At 43.2% G+C, this 21,633-nt stretch overlaps 1 protein-coding gene across 10 annotated transcripts in view; it reads right to left on the bottom strand.

The window, feature by feature from the left end:
- HECW1 (HECT, C2 and WW domain containing E3 ubiquitin protein ligase 1) overlaps window positions 1-21,633 on the bottom strand; it is a 481,203-nt gene that overhangs the window by 52,043 nt on the left and 407,527 nt on the right. For all 10 annotated transcript variants that reach the window (XM_027539200.1, XM_027539204.1, XM_027539202.1 and 7 more), the window contains 5 exons: window positions 20,619-20,702; window positions 20,112-20,221; window positions 15,442-15,562; window positions 14,478-14,591; window positions 13,266-13,418 (listed from right to left, as the gene is read on the bottom strand). In XM_027539200.1, the coding sequence (XP_027395001.1) occupies window positions 13,266-13,418; window positions 14,478-14,591; window positions 15,442-15,562; window positions 20,112-20,221; window positions 20,619-20,702 (582 nt within the window). The remainder of the gene's footprint in view (window positions 1-13,265; window positions 13,419-14,477; window positions 14,592-15,441; window positions 15,563-20,111; window positions 20,222-20,618; window positions 20,703-21,633) is intronic.

Genomic DNA, 21,633 nt, shown 5'->3' with positions numbered 1-21,633 from the left:
TTTCTGCATAATGCAAGTGTTGAAAAGGAGTTCTCTTTAATAGTTCTGAAAGCTTTACTAGAGGTTTCTCACAAGCTCTTAAGAAAACTGGGTTAAGAAGCGGACAGGGTCACAATCAGACGTGCATATTTTATGGTGACTTCTCAACTAACGTGTGCACTGAGTTTCTTTAGGGCAATGCTAGGAAGGCTGCTCAGATTCAGTCAGGAATGGGACCAGAGAAGCTCTTGTAGGTGCCTATGAAGGAACACAGGGGCTACTGTTGGGATGGTGTTGGGGTGGGGGAGCTTATCTGACCCATGACTCAAATGAACAAGACACACTGAGCTATTCTTTCAGGAGGGGCCTTTGAGGGTTGAAGGGCCAGGACACACTCAATGGAATCTCATGATACTGTGGTTTCTACCTACTAATTCAGACTCTGCAGATGTAGCAAGGGATATTTAAAGTGTGTTATCCAGGACTTCTTAAGTTCCATAAAACTCTACAATTACACTTAATACCCACTTGGCCAACACTCTAAACATGCTCCAAGAGGCCTCCCTCCCGCCTCCACCTCCTCTTGCTAAGGACGTGAAAACAGATTTCTGCCACCCAGGTTGTGTCTGCTTGGAAAGGGAGAGGGCATAGCAGGGGCAGAAGGACAGGGAGGAGCCTGCTTCGCAGCTAGCAGAGGTTCTCAGAAATTCTGGCTTGAGAGGGCCCAGGATTTCTGGTTATGATACTGATAGGTTAAATTTGTCACCATCACTAACATGAAATGAACACTTGGAACTTCTGGTGGTTGCACAGAAACTGAGTAAACAACATCAGATCTCTAACTCTGGCTTCTGAAAGTTCTTCTCACACTGACAATTACGTAAAGAGTGACTCATATCACAACGACTTCTTAAAATGATACCTTAACGAACAGTGCATGTCGACATTCTGGCACTCTTACTCAAAAGAGTTCACCTTTTCCATTTGTTCAGTGCGTCTTAGATTTGCTCTGCGAAAAGTGGTATTCAGAATCACTGAGACAGATAAAGAATTTTCAGTGGTGATTTCAGAGAGAACAATGAGTAGAAACTTAACTGACACTCAACAATGATCTCCATTTTTCTGAATCCCAAATATTCTGAACTAAAAATTGAAATGAGATTGAAACTCTCACAACCAAGGAGTTTGAATTGAATATTATTCCTTCTATCCATCCATCGATCCACCTACCCACCCACCCCTCTACCCATCCATTCACCCACCTACCCATCTATCCACCCACCTATCCATCCATTTATCCATCCACCCATCCATCATCCATCCACCTATCCATCTCCCTACCCATCCATCCATCCACCCACCCATCCACTCATCTAGTCATCCATTCATCCTCCCTTCTTCCTTCTCTCCCTCCTGTCCTTTGTTTCTTTTCTTCCTTCCACACATATTTATTGAGTGCAAAGTCTGTAACTAGGAAAGCAAGACCTCGTTCTCTCAAATAAATAGTAAGGAGTTAGTAACTAATAAATAGTAAGACAAATAGTAAGGAGTTACGAGTGTACAATATAAATCTAAAATATATTTTATTTTAGAGAGTGGTAAGTTCTGTCGATGTAATGAGTTAAGATGTTAAGCTGGAGAGTTATAACTGGCTGGGTTGTTTTAAACTGAGTGCTCAGGGAAGGCACTTAGAGGAGATGTTTCAGCTGAAACGTGAATCTTTCCTATCCAGGCATAAAGATCTGAAAATACATGCATTGTGTACTATTCATAATTTATTAGACATAAAAGTAAGTTCGGAGCTTTCCACATTTACAGTTTTGTTTTTTATACCTCCATTCAAAAATAGATGAGAACTTTCTACCTGGTATTTTGTATGCATCATTTTATGCAAGTGGGACATTTAATATAATGGACACCCTTACTGTCTATGGTGGTGGTGGTTGGTTAGTCGCTAAGTTGTGTCAGACTCTTGTGACCCCATGGACTGTAGCCTGCCAGGCTCCCTTATCCATGGAATTCTCCAGGCAAGAACTGGAGTGGGCTGCCATTTCCTTCTCCACCCACTGTCTATGCTGCTGCTGCTGCTGCTAAGTCGCTTCAGTTGTGTCTGACTCTGTGCGACCCCACAGACGGCAGCCCACCAGGTTCCCCCGTCCCTGGCATTCTCCAGGCAAGAATACTGGAGTGGGTTGCCATTTCCTTCTCCAATGAATGAAAGTGAAAAGTGAAAGTGAAGTCGCTCAGTCGTGTCCTACTCCTAGTGACCCCATGGACTGCAGCCTACCAGGCTCCTCCGTCCATGGGCTTTTCCAGGCAAGAGTACTGGAGTGGGGTGCCATTGCCTTCTCCGAACCCACTGTCTATAGTTCACCACTAAATATTGCTCATTTTTTCATTCTTCTGAAATAACTTTTCATTCCCACTGCTTCCATCCTAGTTTGATTCTTCATCCTCTTTTCAAACAATTATTTCAAAGAACTGCCACTTAAATCTGACACCTCCAATTTCCACTCCAATTCATCTATCTATAACCAGAGTTGACTTTCTAGAATACAGACTTACTCAAGACATTCTTTCCCCTAAAAAAATACACTGACATTTTCATGATAAAACCCAAAGTCCCTCAGTTCAGTTCAGTTCAGTCGCTCAGTCGTGTCTGACTCTTTGCGACCCCATGAATCACAGCACGACAGGCCTCCCTGTCCATCACCAACTCCCGGAGTTCACTCAAAGTCATGCCCATTGAGTCAGTGATGCCATCCAGCCATCTCATCCTCTGTCATCCCCTTCTCCTCCTGCCCCCAATCCCTCCCAGCATCAGAGTCTTTTCCAATGAGTCAACCCTTCACATGAGGTGGCCAAAGTACTGGAGTTTCAGCTTCAGCATCAGTCCTTCCAATGAACACCCAGGACTGATCTCCTTCAGAATGGACTGGTTGGATCTCCTTGCAGTCCAAGGGACTCTGAAGAGTCTTCTCGAACACCACAGTTCAAAAGCATCAATTCTTCGGTGCTCAGCTTTCTTCACAGTCCAACTCTCACATCCATACATGACCATTGGAAAAACCATAGACTTGACTAAACGGACCTTTGTTGGCAAAGTAATGTCTCTGCTTTTTAATATGCTATCTAGGTTGGTCATAACTTTCCTTCCAAGGAGTAAGCATCTTTTAATTTCATGGCTGCAATCACCATCTGCACTGATTTTGGAGCCCCCCAAAATAAAGTCTGACACTGTTTCCACTGTTTCCCCATCTATTTCCCATGAACTGATGGGACCAGATGCCATGATCTTAGTTTTCTGTATGTTGAGCTTTAAGTCAACTTTTTCACTCTCCTCTTTCACTTTCATCAAGAGGATTTTTAGTTCCTCTTCACTTTCTGCCATAAGGGTGGTATCATCTGCATATCTGAGGTTATTGATATTTCTCCCGGCAATCTTGATTCCAGCTTGTGCTTCTTCCAGCCCAGCGTTTCGCAGGATATACTCTGCATTTAAGTTAAGTAAGCTGGGTGACAATATACGGCCTTGACGTACTCCTTTTCCTATTTGGAACCAGTCTGTTGTTCCATGTCCAGTTCTAACTGTTGCTTCCTGACCTGCATATAGGTTTCTCAAAAGGCAGGTCAGGTGGTCTGGTATTCCCATCTCTTTCAGAATTTTCCACAGTTTATTGTGACCCACACAGTCAAAGGCTTTGGCATAGTCAATAGAGCAGAAATAGATGTTTTTCTGGAACTCTCTTGCTTTTTCGATGATCCAGCGGATGTTGGCAATTTGATCTCTGGTTCCTCTGCCTTTTCTAAAACCAGCTTGAACATCTGGAAGTTCACAGTTCACGTATTGCTGAAGCCTGGCTAAAGCCCAAAGTCCCTAGATGCCATTAAATGCGTTTCCCTATCTGGTGCAAGAAGTCTTTACAGCTTTTGTTTTCTCTGTTTTTCAGTCAAACACAACTGACACCTGTTTGTTCACCTGCCATCCTTCTGTGAATTTCAGGCCCTCTCCCTGGAAGTTTCCTTTCCCCATCTCTGCCAGCCAACTATTCTCACTCATTTTTAAAGCTCCGTATACCTAATACAGATAATTACGTAATGTGCAAAGTGCTATAATAGAAGTACAGATAACATTTATCACATTGTATTGCAATTTGCCCAGAGGGAAAATAGAGGGGGCTAGAACCTACTGCAGTCAGGTTTTCTGGGTTCCAACCCCAGCCTGGTTTGTGATTATCTCTGAGTTTGCTAATGTTTGCACCTTATTTTCTTCTATAGCCTGGGTTTCTCCTATGCTGCTGCTGCTGCTGCTAAGTTGCTTCAGTGGTGTCCGACTCTGTGCGACCCCACAGACAGCAGCCCACCAGGCTCCCCAGTCCCTGGGATTCTCCAGGCAAGAATACTGGAGTGGGTTGCCATTTCCTTCTCCAAAGCATGAAGGTGAAAAGTGAAAGTGAAGTCGCTCAGTCGTGTCCGACTCTGAGCAACCCCATGGACTGCAGCCCACCGGGCTCCTCTGTCCATGGGATTTTCCAGGCAAGAGTACTGGAGTGGGGTGCCATCGCCTTCTCCGGGTTTCTCCTATAGCCCTGGGTTATAGGGCTGTTGGAAGTATCTAGAATAGTGCTTAGCATGTTTAACAAATTTTCAATTAATGTTTTATTGTTTAGCTTTATATTCACTTCTGTATCTTGAGAGACATAAAATCAGCCTACAATGATGATTAAAAGGATAAAAAAATCAGCATGAGTACATCATTAATATGCAAATGGAAATCATAATCAAAGAATAAAGATAAGGAATTTGGAATATTACTTTAAGATTTCTGGATCAAAGACACATACAGTGGACACATACAGTTAGGGAAATGGTAATATTTTTAGTGGATGAACTGAAAGTCCTGAATTGTACAGGCTCTTTCAGATATTTTTAATCCCTGTCATGCACTCCTCATGGGTTTCCTATCATTTTCTGTCCCACTCTGTGACCTTGGGGATAGGCCATTATTGCTGCAATAGTTGGAGATTCCTTGCCCTCTGGTCCATGGTTGGCTTGGCCAGTGGGACTGGTGGGTGGAAGAAGGACGTTGTGCTATTTCCTGGCCTTTTTCTACCTGATTTAGGGTGGGCAGGGCTGTGTCCATATGTGACCACAGTTCTCATGGGAGGCCCAATGGGGTTCCAGCTCCACCTCCTCTCTCTTACTTGGCATGAGTGTTAGCCTTGCAATTTTAACAATGTCCCTATCAACTTGGAAATTCTGTGGTACAAATGTAGCTAGAGTTACTCCACATTTCTGCTCAAAACCCATCAATCCCCACCTTTAGCAGGACTTAACATAAACCTTTAAGTTGGAGGGTCAAGAGATAAGAAAGATAGCTACAAATAAAAACACCAGAAAGAACCAGATGGAAACAAGATGGCAATGAATCTGACCTCATCTGACAGACCCTGAATCTCATCAGACACTGATATTTACTATATTAGCATATTAAATGACACACCTACCTTTGACCATGACTGGATATTAAGTATCAAAAAAGGCTGAGGTGTGGCATCACACTCCCTTGAAAAAGCCTTGCTCCTTCCCCAGTAGACTAAAGCACAGGTCTCTTCATCATTAGCCTTATTTCTTCTCCCTTTGTCTTTACTCCTAAAAATTAAATCCCTCCCATCTGGTGGGTGAGTTGTTGTTTGGTGAACTTAGTCTGTGCTTCTCCATTCTTTGGTTATTTAATAAAGCTTGTGCTGCATCAATCTCGGCTTCAGTTTTGTTATTTGGCTGCTCTAACCAAAGGGAAGAAGAACCCTCCTCCTGTGCCACTGCAGAGAGCCTCCGGAGCTAGGGCCAAAGCAGGGTTCATACAACCTAACTGGGGAATACAAACAAGTAATGAAACAATTATGGAAAGTCCTTTTAGGCTGAAGGTCAAAAAAATAGATTTTTTTTCAGTTTACTTATTATGTGTGTATAGAATCCTCACCATATTTATTCATGATAGTATCTCTCAGCACTTCACTAGAAACAAAGGGAAGGAGGTAGAAACCTTTTGATTTCCAGGCTGCATCCCAGCATATGCAAAGCCCACACACAGCAAGCAGGAAGCAGAGAATTTCAAGTAGCTACAGTCAGGGAGGAGCCAGCAGGGGAAGGACCTGGGGTCAGAGGCCCCTTTGCCCATCTCTGGGGTACTGCCTGGCCTGGGGGTGACTGGCAGAGGCCCATGGTGCAGGGGCAGTGTGTGTAGGGCGACCTTGTGTCAGTAATAAGCAGAGTGTGGGCATTGTGCAGAGCTGAGTGCAAAGCTCCCAGGGGACATGTGTGTTTGTCGTCAACACTGTAAGGGATTTACAACCACAGATGAGAAATGAAAGTGTGACCTTTGAGCAGTTAACTGCCCCTGGTTTATATGAGACCTCTGTCTTAATGGCCCTGGTAGAAGGAAGTGGCTCATGTGGCTTGTGGAACAAGCCTTATTCATGCACCCAAACTTCTGTTCATGCACCCAAATGAACTGTTCTTTTGAACACCTTAAGTGCCAGGCCTGTACTAGGGTTAAATAAGACAGACCCATCTCTGCTTTCATGGAGCTTACTCTCTAGGGGGATACAGACAAAACAGAGTGTGGGACACAGAGGAAGGTCAGTGAAAAGATAAAGAACTTGAATAATAATTTAAAAAATGACCCATGCAAAGAGGCCTCTTCCAGCCACACCCGAGCAATATTTCCATCCAGGGTGATGTTTAATCCTGTAAAGCTGATCGATTTTCTCTCTGTTTATTTCTGGCCTATAGGCCTGTCTGCGGAGGGAAGAGAGGGCAGGGGCCGGGAGTCACTTCCCTTCCAGGCAGACTCCTGTCCTCGCCCATCCTGTGTTAGGGACAATTTCCAGCTTTACAAGGTCAAGGCTCTGACTGTGAGGAGCCCTGTAATCTTTTGGTCTCTGTTTTCTCATGACTGATGTATTGGTCATAGTAAGTGTCATCTTCCTCACCGCCCATGTGGACTGTGGGATGAAGTGTCCTGGGGAGTGAGGGAAGGAAGAAGGCCAGGCGCCTACATCTGGGATCAGCCGATGGGTCAGCGCCACCTGGCTGGCCCAACCTCTGAGAACTCAGGGTTCAGGTTTCCTCAGTGGCCCCGTCCCACCCCCGCCCGCCCCTGTGCAGTCACAGTGACAAAGCCTCAGGCAGGGGTCTCAGGATCCACTTGCTGCCACACTTTGCGCAAGGCCTGGAGTGACTTCATTCGGGTGTTGACCCTTCCTGGGTGCACTTTTGTCAAAATGGCCCAGCACTTGGGTGCCCTCACTTTTCTTGGTAAAACCATCTGCCCTGGGGTGCAGAACGGCTCACAGGAAAATATCCAGAAGGAATAACTGCAGCGTTACCATCTGATTCAAACGCCCACAGCCCAGCAGGGCTTCCTTTTCAAGGCTAAAGCAGACTCGGCCCCAGTGGCTCAAGTTCTGTCCACTGGTAGTGACCTCCTGTCTCCCCTAGGACCTCTGAGGCACTAATGAAACATGAGTCCCACCCTGTGTGAGGGTCATGGTTCAATCTGGGACTAGTACTGGCTTTGCATTTGGGCTTTTCTGTCAGTCAGGGGCTTAGGAGACTGAGGTTCAGAGTCAGAGCCTCAGAGCAGAGGGGAGGTCCCAGATCACTTCATAACATCTCATCATTCCATGTGAACTCTCACCTGCCTGAGCTCTGTTCAGATTGCTAGTTGCTCCGAAAGCTCCTTGCCATTTTGCTTCTGGGCTACACAGCAAATATTTCCAATGTAGGAACAGCAGTGGGTAAAAGTCCTCAAGTCCTTTCCTTTGCAAAGACAGCAGGTAACAAGCACCTCTGGGCCAGACTTTGTCACACCTTTGACTTTTATAAAGGATCCATCCAGAGAGCTTTGCTAATTCTTGCAACATCTCTGCTGTTTCCTTCCTCCGGGTGTAACTGACACATCGACCTGGCCTCATCCAGCCGGAGATGTTCAGAGACAACAGAGCCTGCCTGAGAACAGGGTCCAGGCAGCTGGCAAGGCATCTCTTGAGGCCACTCTCAAGTGGTAATGAGTTGGCCAGAAGGCCAGGGAGTCTCCTGTGTATTCCATCAGGCCTTAGTCTGTAGACTTCCCTATGTCACTCCTGTGCTTGGCCCCAATGTTTCCTCCAGAACACTCGGTCCCCTTCACACCACTAGGGCACTTAACCTCATGAACCTCTGTCACTATCCAAACACAGCTCCTGTGATCATCCCCTGATGTCCTAAGCTCTGTCCTCCCAATCCTGTGCTCTGAATCCCTGGGGACCCCTTTGTATCCTCTGTATGCCCCCTCCAGCTTCTGCCTTCTTGGACTGCCTTCTTCCCCACAAGCAGGTCTTCACTGGAGCACCTCCATCCCTGTCCTATTCCTCCCAAGCTGGAACACCCTGGCCACTCATTCTCAGCTTTCCCCAGGGACCTGGGGCTCTGGCCACCCCGGACTCATCAGTATCCTCCACCTCTGCGAGCTCCCATCTCCTCCTTCCTCCTGAGCCAATCTGCCTGTGTTGTTCTTGCTGTTCAGTTACTCAGTTGTGTCCGACTCTTTGTGACACCATGGACTGTAGCACGTTAGGCTTCCCTGTCCTTCACCAACTCCCAGAGCTTGCTCAAACTCATGTCTGTTGAGTCAGTGATGCCATCCAACCATCTCATCCTCTGTGGTCCCCTTCTCCTCCTGCCCTCAATCTTTCCCAGCATCAGGGTCTTTTCCAATGAGTCGGATCTTCGCATCAGGTGGCCAAAGTATTGGAGTTTCAGCTTTAGCACCAATCCTTCCAATGAATATTCAGGATTGATCTCCTTTAGGATGGACTGGTTGGATCTCCTTGCAGTCCAGGGGACTCTCAAGAGTCTTATCCAACACCACAGTTCAAAAGCATCAGTTCTTCAGTGCTCAGCCTTCTTTATGTCCAACTCTCACATCCATACATGACTACTGTAAAAACATAGCTTTGACTATACAGACCTTTGTCAGCAATGTAATGTCTCTGCTTTTTAATATGCTGTCTATGTTTCTCATAGCTTTTCTTCCAAGGAGCAAGCGTCTTTTAATTTCATGACTGTGTTAGTGTTTCCCAATCTCAGTTTCCAGCCCAGATTTCCAAGGCAATATTCCAGGTACGTACTAATATACCCACCTGTATTAATAATGGAACCTGCAATTTCTACCTGTCAAAGAGTGAATTCCTCCTCTTTCCTCTAAGTGTTGTCTATTTCATGTAATTCTCATCACAGTGACCATCCCAACCCATCGCATGGTGCAACCAGAAACCTTAGACTTTTTCTATATTTCTCTCTCCCTCTCACCTCAACAGTCAAACAGTAAAACAACTAGCTGAGTCTCTTCTCCCTCTGAGATGTTCTTAAGGTTAGTCCCCTCCTTTCTCAGACCCCACTTCTACCTCAGTTTGAATTCTGTTTCTCCCTGTGATGTATCAACCTCTCTGGAGCTGGTCTCAGCTCTTTCCAGCCTTTTGTCCTTAAAATTTTCCCCACACTATGGCAAGATTTACTTTTTAAAAACACAGACCCAGTGACAGTATTCTCTTTATGTGATGCGACCATCTGCCTCTCTGTCTCCAGCCTCATTCTCACAACCCCAAAAGCCATTCTCTGTTCTGATCTGTCTACACTGCTTGCCAAAGGCTCCATTTCCTCTCACACCTTTCAATTCTTGTTTCCAATATTGGCTCCTCAAAACACTTTTCTCCTCTGCTCTGTTGATTCTCCTACTCAACTATCAGTAAAGATTGGCACATATATCCACTCCTTTTCATAAAAAAAAAAGCAAAAAAAAGAAGAAAAAGACGGCACAATTATTCCCTTTTTATGAGATTCCCTGGTTTTATTCCCCACTGCACCATCCCCTACCTTGGGTTGAGTGAGACACTTTCCTTCATGATTTAATACAATTCCCAGGCTTATATATGTATCTCAGACGTACACACACACACGTATTATATATGTATAACTTGGCATTTAAGATACTATAGTGGAATTACAGATTTACTCATGTGCTCTCTCCCTTTGAGGGAAGAAACCACGTTCACTTCACTTTTGTATTCTCCCAACACACAGCATGCACTTGGTTTACAACTGTTCAGTTAATGAATGTATCCCCACAACACCCAGCAGAGTCCTATATGCTGTAATGTTTGTGAAAGCATTTCCTTAGTGATTGCTAACTCTAATTCATAACCTCTAAGACACCATCTTAAATTTCATGCACATAGACTGAGAGAATTGGGGGATTATATGAAGTATAATCTGCATACCTATATAGTCTTTAAAAATTATTGATTGATTGATTGATTTTTGGCTGTGCTGGGTCTCCACTGATGCGTGTGGGCTTTTTCTAGGTGTGAGTGGCGGCTGCTCTCTGTTGTGCTGTGTGCATTTCTCATCGTGGGGCTTCTCTTGTGGCAAAACAATGAGCTCTGGGTGCGCAGGCTTCAGTAGCTACAGCACACGGGCCCAGCAGCTGTGGTTTGCGGGCTCCAGAGCTCCTGGGCTCCAGTAGTTTTGTGCATAGGCTTAGTTGCCCTGAGGCATGTGGAATCCTCCCAGACCAAGGATCAAACCTGTGTGCCCTGCACGAGCAGGAGGATTCTTAACCACTGGACCCAGGGAAGTCCCACATATATTCTTGTTTCATGGGGGTATGGTACTCTCCACTGTCTGAGTGAACCCTATCGGAATGTGACTGAGTTAGAGCTGGTCTTCAGTTCTTAGCCCTACATCTTCTCTGTAGTGACTTGCTGCTCTGCCCACACCATCAGGGGTGTTTCTGTCTCCCAAGCTACATCATCCACTTATTTGATAAGTTACATGAAAAGGAACAACAAAGGCAAAAAGCAACAAAAAAGCAACATTTGCTTCTTCACTTGTGCCAAACACTTGAAGCACATGCCCTGAGCAGGCACATGCCTTGCTCAGCTCAAGAGCTGACTCGTACAAATCAGTGAAGTTAGACCGCTCCTTCACACCATACACAAAAATAAACTCAAAATGGCTTGAAGACGCAAATATAACATTTGACACTATAAAACTCCTAAAAGAGAGCATGGGCAAACATTCCCTGAGATAAATTGACCAATGTTTTCTTACGTCAGTCTCCCAAGGCAAGATAAATAAAAGGAAAAATAAACAAATGGGACCTAATCAAACTTACAAGCTTTTGTACAGCAAAGGAAACCATAAACAAAACAAAAGACAATCTATGGATTAGGAGAAAATATTTGCAAATGATGTGGCTGATAAGGGCTTAATTTCCAAAGTGTACAAACAGCTCATACAACTCAATAACAAAAAAGCAAACAATGCAATAAAAAAATGGGCAGAAGATCTAGAGAGACATTTCTCCAAAGAAGACATACAGATGGCCAGTAGGCATGTAAAAGGATGCTCAACATTGATAAGTGTTATAGAAATGCAAGTCAAAACTACAATGAGGTACCACCTTACACAGATCAGAATGGCCATCATTTAAAAGTCTATAAATAATAAATGTTGGAGGGAGTGTGGTGAAAAGGGAACCCTCCTACACTGTTGGTGGGAATGTAAATTGATGCAACCACTATGGAGAACAGTATGGAGGTTCCTCAAAATACTAAAAACAGAGTTACCATATGATCCAGCAACCCCATTCCTGGGCATGTATCTGGATGAAAGTATAATTCAAAAAGGTGTATGTACCCTTATGTTTAAAAAGATACATGAATCCTTATGTTCATAGCCACACTATTTATAATCACCATTACATGGAAACAACCTAAATGTCCATCAATAGGTGAACAGATAAAGAAGATGTGGTGCATACACAATAGAACACTACTCAGCCACAAAAGAGAAAGAAAGAATGCCATTTGTTGCAAGCTGGATGGACCTAGAGAGTATCACACTAAATGAAGTAAGTCAGAAAGAGAAAGACAAATACCATATGATATCACTTAAATGGAGAATCTAAAATACAACACAAATGAACTTATCTTGGAAACAGAAACAGACTCAGACATAAGAGAACAGACTTAATGGTTGCCAAGTGGGAGAGTAGGGGAGGAGGGATGGGTTGGGAAGTTGGGATTAGCAGATGCAAACTATTATATATAGAATGGATAAACAACAAGGTCTTATTATATTGCACTGGGAACTATATCAATATCCTAAGATAAACCATAATGGAAAAGAATATGAAAAAAATATATATACATGTATAACTGAATCACTTTATTGTAAAGTAGACATTAGCACAACAATCTAAATCAATTATACTTCAATAAAATAAACTTTAAATAATTAAAGAAAAAGAAGAACTCAGAGCTGAGAGTGTTTGGAGAGAGAAGTTGGGGCTGTAGCTGGCAGCCTTAGCAGAGGTGTGTTGTTCTGATATTATGAAATCAAATTATGGGGATTTGGGCTGTAAGCCCAGTGGCCAGGTGTTACCCCAGAAGCTCCCTTCACCAGAAGCCCCATGACACATCATCAGTAAGTTATGTCAGATAAGAACCATGTCAGCAGTTTCCAGGACTCATTTCCCTCCTGATGACAGGAGCTCCTGTAGTGAAATCCGGGGTACTTTTCAAGTCGCGTGTGGGGGTGACAAAACAGGAAAGTGCATGCATCCTAGTTCTCCCATGCAGTTTTCTGGAGATTTCCACCCATATCTGAGGAATCTCAGCCACAGAAGTGCACAGAATTGACCGATACTGATCTTCTTACTCATTTCAGTTTAAGTGGTAATTGCCTCAAGATGAGAGGACATGTTGCACTTTCAAGTCAGAAGGATGCTGAGAGATCATCTAACCCAACAGCCTTATTTTAAAGCAAGATGCAGAAGCTGATGGCCACAGTACAAAAGCCATCAGTCCAAGATCAGAGAATCTCAAATCCATGAATATCTTCAAGAAGCCCTCCCTGGGAACGCTTAGGACTTTAGTAGAATTATCAACACTCAGGACCTATATCTACTTACCTCAGTGTTTCCTCAGAAGAAAAACTGTAGTATCTTACATCAATGTGCAGTTGATAGGAAATTTGCAGCATCTTTAGTGATTCATTTTGTATTCTGGGTGAAAACTAGGAGAGAATTTTGTTTCCAATGCTTTGTTGTTTACTTTCATCACCCCTCATGACATCGGGCCACTGCTTCAAACACAATGATCCTCAAGGAATACCACTGCCTTCTGACTGAGAAAGACCAGAACTTTCCAATATGAGAAAGTGAAAATTCCAGCTCTTACCATTCAAGATGGTTTTCTACAAAGGCAGACATGGGGCTGATCTGCACGGTGTAGGTGTCATTGGCAGAGTACTCGAAGAGTCCGTAGTAAGGGTTAAAGAGCTCCTGAGACAGAAGGAAGAAGAATTCTCTCGAAGGACCACTGTAGTCCAGGCTGCAAAGGAAGCAGAGGTCCGGGAAGCTCATCACATGAGGGAGGTGGGGGACCTGTCCCTATGCAGGACCTGGCTTGCCCTTTCAGACTCAGTGCCAGGAAAGTAGAGGGCAGCCTCTGCGCTTTACAATGGATCCCAAGGGAAGCCTAATTTGCTGAAGAAAATGAGGATGCAGTGATTGATTTGAGGATGATGTTCTTAAACATTTATGGCAGTGTTCCTTAAACTTCTTCCTCAATTACATCACACCTACTGGATAAAACACATAGCTGGTCCACAGCTGGACTTTGTCATGTGAGACAGAAAATAATTTCCTGTGATGGTGCATGCGCATGAATTGAAAACACTTTCTGCTAAGTTCATCCTGCTATGCCCTCCTGGGCGGGCTTGCTTTCCACGGTTGAGATGGTTTGCTATGAAATCACTGAAAGTACATGAAAAATTTGGTAAGCAGTCATATATGTGCTTCCCTGGTGGCTCAGTCATTAAAGAATCTGCCCACAAGGCTGGAGACCACCTGCAATGCACAAGACCTGGGTTTGACCCCTGGGTTGGGAAGATCCCCTGGAGCAGGAAATGGCAACCCGCTCTAATATTCTTGCCTGGTAAACCCCATGTTAGAGGAGCCTGGCAGGCTACATCCATGGGGTTGCAAGACTTAGCAACTCAACCACTACCACCACCACCAGTCATATGTGTGCACTCTTGGGGAAAGAGTTCTTTGATCAGATACTCAGAGGGATGGGTACACCAAGGGGATAGCTTTCAGGGTATATCCTGAAAAAGTAAAGATCTAGTAGATTGGTCTATATTTTGGGCTTATACTTTGAGCATGTGACCTCAGATTCTAGAACATGCCAATCATCTTAGGCTTTTGGAGAACATGAAATTCAAAGATTGGCAACACCTGGAGAGAAAGGCCTCCTGGGAGGATATGATCAGAACCACCTTGGGGCAAAGGCTTAGAGCCACCCTGCTCCTTGAGGAAAATCACCCAAGACCTGGGGGCTCTGGTCTACCCACACTGAGGTGTCTGCATGCAAGTGCTGGTGGCTTACCCCTCCTCTCCAACAAAGGTGATGTAGAGCTTGTTTCGCTGGAGCTCCTTCCGGGAATAGGCCATCACCTGATTGAAGGTTCCCTCCAACAGGTGGTCTCGACGAATGATGAGCCTAGAAATGAGAAGCCATGTGGGCGGGCAGCCAGGGCTTGGGCTCCAATGCTTGGGAATGTTCTAGGTGAGATGTGGGGGCCCAGGCTGATGAGCCTAGAAATGAGAAGCCATGTGGGCGGGCAGCCAGGGCTTGGGCTCCAATGCTTGGGAATGTTCTAGGTGAGATGTGGGGGCCCAGGCTGACAGTCTCACTCCCTAGGCTCTTCATCAAGGTACAGATTCCATCAGTTCAACCATGCACTTACTCTGACACTCTTTTCAAAATGATAAAAGTACCAGGACAACACGTACCAGTTTATAATGGGACACACTCCATCCATATTATACTACTGCCAGGATTTTTTTTTTTTTTTTTATCAATTCTAAGAAGAATCTCTTAAGTTGAATACCTGAATTTGGGTTCAGCTTTTCAAGATGAAAATAGTAATCATATAGCGGGGAGAAACAACTTCTTACTTAGATCCCCAAATCAAAGCTTTTTGACTAATGAGTAGTTAAATTTGTCCCAAAAATATGTAAAGGGAAACATAAGACTTTTTATTTAGTTCAAGATTCCTTGTTTTCTGAGAAGGCCTGCCATTGATTTTATACATGGTTTTGTCTGAAATCGACTGTTCTTCCTCTCTCTCCTTACCTTCTCTTCCTGGCTCCCTTCCAATTTCTTAACCTCCTTTCTTCTTTCCAACTTCCTAACTTTTTCTTTCCTCAATTTTATGACCATGACTGATGTCATACCATGGTATCCGATTTCCAGACAAATATTACCAAGTTATAGAGGAGAAAACGATAGAAACATCTTCCAACTGAATTCAGTGCCAAGCTCAGTGGAGCTCAATTAAATCACTCACTTAATTTTCCCTGGACCCTGACCAAATCCTTTGGCTTCCAGTTTTCGGTAGAAATTGCGGAGCTTGGCCTCAAAGTCTCTCCTGTAGGGTGAAGGGGCTCTTGCACTGGCTCTCTGTAAACCTGCAGAGAAGCACATAGGCTGAAGGTCATCACTTTTTACTGAAGAACAAATATGCAGAGAGCAATGGTAGTGGGAGGTCCAACCAGAGGCACAATCCTAAGTCTTCATATTTTTCTCCTTCAAGAAGTTTCCCTATCACTCCCTCAGTCACTTTGATAATAACCAGAAATAATATGATGCAGAGAAAAATAAATTCTGATGACAATACATACTTATATTTTACATTTCATTTCAAATTGTATCTCTCTTCAAAATACCTGGATGAGCATATTTATTGGCTTAATTTACCTAAATATTCAAAAATGACATAAATCAAATTAGGCTCTTATAAGTTGCTATAAGTGAATGTAACTACAATGGAGCAACCAAGATTGTAATATATGTGTATATTGTACTTCTCTAACTATATTGACCTTGATGCTTATATAAACATACCTACTAGAACACAGAGTATTTAGGGGTTTATATTAGATTATCATGTACCATAAAAGAAAAATTATTAAGAATATTATTATTAATAATAATTCCTTACTATTTATAGAAGGAGCTTTTGTATCACTTAGAATGTTTTGTAAATGCCTTATTATCTTTATATACCTTTCAATGAAAAAAGGACTGGAAAAGATAACATTTTTTCGCAAGTTTCCCAGATGGCTAGGATCACAGTTTGCTCCTGCAACAACTAATGTTTAGTTTATGTTCCAGATATTGAATTTATAATCTGGAGAAGACTGACACCATCAAACTCACAGAAATGAGAATATAATTACAGGTTGAGATGATTGTTACCCATGAAGGAAGAGAACTCAGTTCTCAGAGATCACAGGACACTCTAGCCAAGTTCAGGAAGGCTTCCCTGGGAAACATGTGAAGAATAAGTAGGCATGAATTAGACTGAGTGAGTTACGAAAGGCTTCTGTTTAGCTAAGAGAAGAGATGAGCTGGGAGAAGATTCTAGGTAGAGCACCAGCATGTGCAAAGGTACTGAGGCAGGATGGAAAGTGGTGCTTCAGTTTATCTGGAGCACAGGGAGTGAGGACCAGAATGATGTAAAACAAAGCTTGGGAGGTGGGCAGGAGACAGGTCAAATAGGATACAGTACAAATAGGATAAGGTTTTCTCTTTTAAATAATTTAATGATTTTGTTCAATGTTAAACACAACAGAAAGTTAGTGTGTAGGAGCCAAGATGATGTATCTAGAGTTATAGAAACCTCAGTCTTTCTGCAGTAGACAGAGAAAACCATAGAGGTTCAGAATGGATTTAGCCCACCTAAACTGGACTAGGGTGGTGTCAGTGGAGATGAGAATAGGACAGATTGGAGATGTGTTTAGGAGGCAATGAACTGGATATAGGTAGGAAGTAAAGGTGAGTTTCAGACATTATAATGGAATGGACTTTGGCGACATTCACTGAGATGGGGACAAATGGAAGAGGCACAGATTTGTGGGGAGATCACAAGCTTGGTCTTTGATGGTGGCACCTTTGACTATTTGATTGGAAAGAGACATAGTTTGAAAGAGAGGACAATAAAACCTGGCACTGAGTCTTGAGGATGGTAGGAAGGGAAGGATGAGTCTGCAGAGGTGGCCAAAGACATAGATGAAATGCCTACAGTGGTGTCACCAAAGCCAACTGAAGAGGTGACTTATGAGAAGGAACCAAGCCACCACTTGAAGAGGAAAGTGTCTTTGCTGAAATGCCATGTTTCAGAATGTAGGTAAAACTAGAGTACAAGTCTGCAGGTGCAAGTATAATTTCCTTCTAGCAGATTTCGGTGTATTTTATAAGATGGCTTTCTCACTGCTGGTGCTACCACTATGCCCATGGTCACTACTGTGCATTTCTTTAATGATTTATGCCTCATGAGGTGGTTTGGCATGCATGAGTCACTATCTCTGTTGCCTCAGGTAAAAGTCATAAAGGTCTAGAAATGTGGGAATTGTAAAATTTAGCATCAAATATTTGGATTATACACTCTGAGATCCTGTGATCAAAGCTAGGAGAGTAAAGAATTAAGGACTTTGCTACATAAATTGGATGATTGAGTTCATGGTGACAGTAATGTCTGACACCAGACAGCTATTAGGAATGCTGATTCCTTTAAAAAAAAACTTACCCAAACAATTCTCATTTAGCGAATAATTCTTTATACTCCCTTAGTTTTTCTATTTGCAAGATGGTATCTTCACCATGTAATGATGTCAAAACCATACTCTAGTGTTGGAAGTTTGGACCAAAGTGTAGACAATTTGGGGCTTCCCAGGTGGCTGTGTGGTAAAGAACCCACCTGCCAATGCAGGAGACCTAAGAGACATGGGTTTGATCCCTGGGTCAGGAAGATCCCCTAAAGGAGGGCATGGCAACCCACTTCAGTATTCTTATCTAGAGAATCTCATGGACAGAGGAACCTGGCTGGCTACAGTCCATGAGGTTGCAAAGTCAGACACGACTTAGAATGCATACACATAGACACATTTTCAGACTGGGACCAAACATCATGCAGACACACAAGTCCCCTAAATGGGAATGCTCTGCTCTCCAGAAGTAAGTCATCCCGTGCACACCAGAAGCAACTGATTGTGCTGATGCTGCCTCTGACAAAGCTCCCGGTCCTCCTTTTCCCAAGCATGTCATCTTAGTTATACTGTATGTCAGAGGGAGCACTCATGGAACATTTCCTCAACAATGCCACTGATACACTTGTGGAAGAAGGGATAACAAAGAGATACTGACTTAAAAACAGATTTTAGGATTAGCAAAACTACCTCTGGGAGATAGTTCTGAATGACATGATGGGGGTGCACCAAAGAAAAAGGTATTCCAGTTTTAAGAACTGACTCCTTGGAAAAGACCCTGATGCTGGGAAAGACTGAAGGCAGGAGGAGAAGGGGATGACAGAGGACGAGATGATTGGATGGCATCACTGACTTGATGGACGTGAGCTTGAGTAAACTCTGGGCATTGGTGATGGACAGGGGAGCCTGGCACGCTGCAGTCCCTGGGTTCGCAAAGAGTCGGACATGACTGAGCAATTGAACTGAACTGAGATATTCTAGACCTATGGCAGTATTGAGTGACACAAGCTGAGTGAGACATCCCTTCTGGGGGACACAGCATATTGCTAAATTCGGTTTCTCTTCTCCATTTCCCCACTGGCTTCAAAAGCAAAGTTTGAACTCTGACTTTAGAGGTTATGAGTTAGGAAGTTACTAGATTTTTCAAAACTAACTTCCTTTACTAAATTTTAAAGTTATAAAAATAAATTTGAGTTTACCACAAACATCCATGACAACATGACACTGCAAATCAAGACAATAGGGGAAAATTTTTCAATATCTGGATCTTGTTTGGGAGTATTAATTTGTCTTAAGCTAATTATCTTGATGAACCCAGGAAATAATAGCTTCTCTTTTCGCTAAACAGTTCAATATACACTTCCTCATTTGGAATGGAAAATACCCACAAAGAGTATCATGAGTAAATTCATTCTAAGAAAACTTTAGGGGAACGATTTCATATCATATTTAAAAATTCTTAGACATCTTCATGGGGATATAAAGGTGGTCCCTAGTTAGTATGGAACCTAGCAACTCCTTTACAGCTTAACAAAAAAATACTCAAATTGGTAACTAATAACATTGTGATTCATAAGGCAGAGTGTTCTAGAAAGAGCTCTTCCCTTTTAAATGCTTTGAGAATATGCTTTAGAAAAAACCAGCAATTTAGAGCAGGGGCCCACAGACTTTGTTGGTAAAGAGCCAGATAGCAAATATTTTAGATGTTGGGGGTCCTGTGGTGTCTGTTACTACTACTCAGCTCTGCTGTTTGTAGCATGAAAGTTGCCACAAAAATATATAAACATTCACGTCAATATATGGCAAAAACCACCACAATACTGTAAAGTAATTAGCCTCCAATTAAAATAAATAATTTAAATGAGAAAAAAATATATAAACAGGTGTCACTGGGTTTCAGTAAATCTTATTGATAGACAATGAAGCATGAATTTCATTATAATTTTCATACCATGAAATATTGCTGCTGCTGCTGCTGCTAAGTCGCTTCAGTCGTGTCCGACTCTGTGCGACCCCATAGACAGCAGCCCACCAGGCTCCCCCTTCCCTTCCCTGGGATTCTCCAGGCAAGAATACTGGAGTAGGTTGCCATTTCCTTCTCCAATGCATGAAGGTGAAAAATGAAAGTGAAGTCGCTCAGTCGTGTCTGACTCTAAGCAGCCCCAAGAACTGCAGCCTACCGGGCTCCTCCGTCCATGGGATTTTCCAGGCAAGAGTACTGGAGTGGGGTGTCATCGCCTTCTCCGATCATGAAATATTAGTTTCACAATAAATGTTTCCAAATCATTTAAAAATGCAAAACACGTAATAGCTTGGGGGCATTACTAAAACAGGTGGCAAGGTGTCAACACCCAACTTAGTGTGCGTACGATCAGAAAATTGAGAGGAAATAAGGGAGAGGGGGCAGCTTCATCCAGTGGAAACACAGGTCGTCACTGGCAGGAGACAGAGAGCCAAAACCTCACTTTACCTGGGGAGTTCTGAGGTGAGGAGCAGGGTGAGCAGCGGGGAGAGAAGCTGTACCCAGGGTGGAAGGCGGCCTGCAGGGGGACATAGGACATAATCTCTTCCTCAAAGAGACTGCAAAGTAGAAAAAACAATTAAGTTAGTTCTCTGTCCATGAGAGAATGTTCACGAATTGCTGTAAGAGTAGGTACAATTCTCATGAGACAACAAAAGCGCTTAGATTCACTTAGATGGGCACATCCTTGCATGCAAACTCTCCCTATTATTTTAAACCCTAATTAGTCCTACAGCAAGGTCTCCATCAAGGAGCACATGTAGCTTAGGATACCCCAGCCGTACACGTAAAGAAGGAAATGAACAGCAGGTGTAAGGCGGGTGCCCTACTTCAGTCACAGCCACTAGACTCCTCTAGAACAAACAGTGGGTGTTTTAGTCCAGGCTGTCGTGGAGAACCACCCAGAGCAGTTTCTCCAGTTGCTTTTCCAGAACTGTTTCAGGCTCAGCCCCTTACCTCAGCAAAATGACTAGATCTGCATCACAGGACAACTTTTCAAGCCCATGATTACCCTCAGTCCGAATGTAATGGATTTTCTCCCTAGGATAAATGTGGGAAAGAAAATAAGAATTATGCACGGACATAAAAGCTAAGGAGTGAATCCCTCTCCAACCCCCTTTTCACCTTCAGTAGGGCTGAACAGTGATGTTCTAATGTCCAGAGTGTTTTGAGGTAGCTTAGGTTCGTATCACAGGCTCCCAGGATGCTTATCTAGGAACTGTATTTCTCAGACTCACATGGGGACAGAAGCTGAGGAGCACAACACTGGTGGGTCCTTAGAGAGCCACGCAGTTGGGAGTGGAGCTGGGAAGGGCCGCTGTGAGCCCATGGTGTTTTAGAAGCCATGGGAGGAAAGAGTCAGGGGACGTCTCTTGAGAAACCTTATGCCTGATGGAAAATGAATTAAGTCCATACTGAGTCCAGAGAGGGTCCAGCCCCAGAATACAGGAGAACCTCCCACGTCAATCCAAGCATAGGCATCAATTTGTCTCTGTTTAATTACAACACATGCATTCTGACTTTTTTATAACCTTCAACTCCAATCTGGCAGTTATTCCAATAAGTCTATAGATAAATAGGATTTTTCCTTTTGATCAAATGAACTTTGTAATGTGTTTTCCTAACATTCAAATATTCAAAAATTTCAAACACTATGGCCAACAATCATCCCTTGTAATCATGCTTCAAAGAAGTTAGATGTTTTTTCTCTTTCTTAAAGAGATACAGCAGAAATCTGGGAAGACTTAAGGATTGATATTTTATTAATTTCACTTTTTTTGTTTAAAATTTTGAGATGCTTTTAGAGTCACATGTACTTGTAAGAAATTAATAAAGAGTGATCTGGTATACCTTTTAGTCAGTTTCCTCTAATGGGCGATTAAAAAAAGATTAATAAAAATACTGCAGATATAACTTTTTTCTCTCTCTGATTATAATAATGTGAATCCAAATCTTCATCATAACTTGCTTG

Source organism: Bos indicus x Bos taurus, chromosome 4 (assembly GCF_003369695.1).
Source record: "Bos indicus x Bos taurus breed Angus x Brahman F1 hybrid chromosome 4, Bos_hybrid_MaternalHap_v2.0, whole genome shotgun sequence".
Lineage (NCBI taxonomy): Eukaryota > Metazoa > Chordata > Mammalia > Artiodactyla > Bovidae > Bos > Bos indicus x Bos taurus.
The sequence above is the reverse complement of the archived record's forward strand: the minus strand, read 5'-3'. Positions and strand labels throughout refer to the sequence as shown.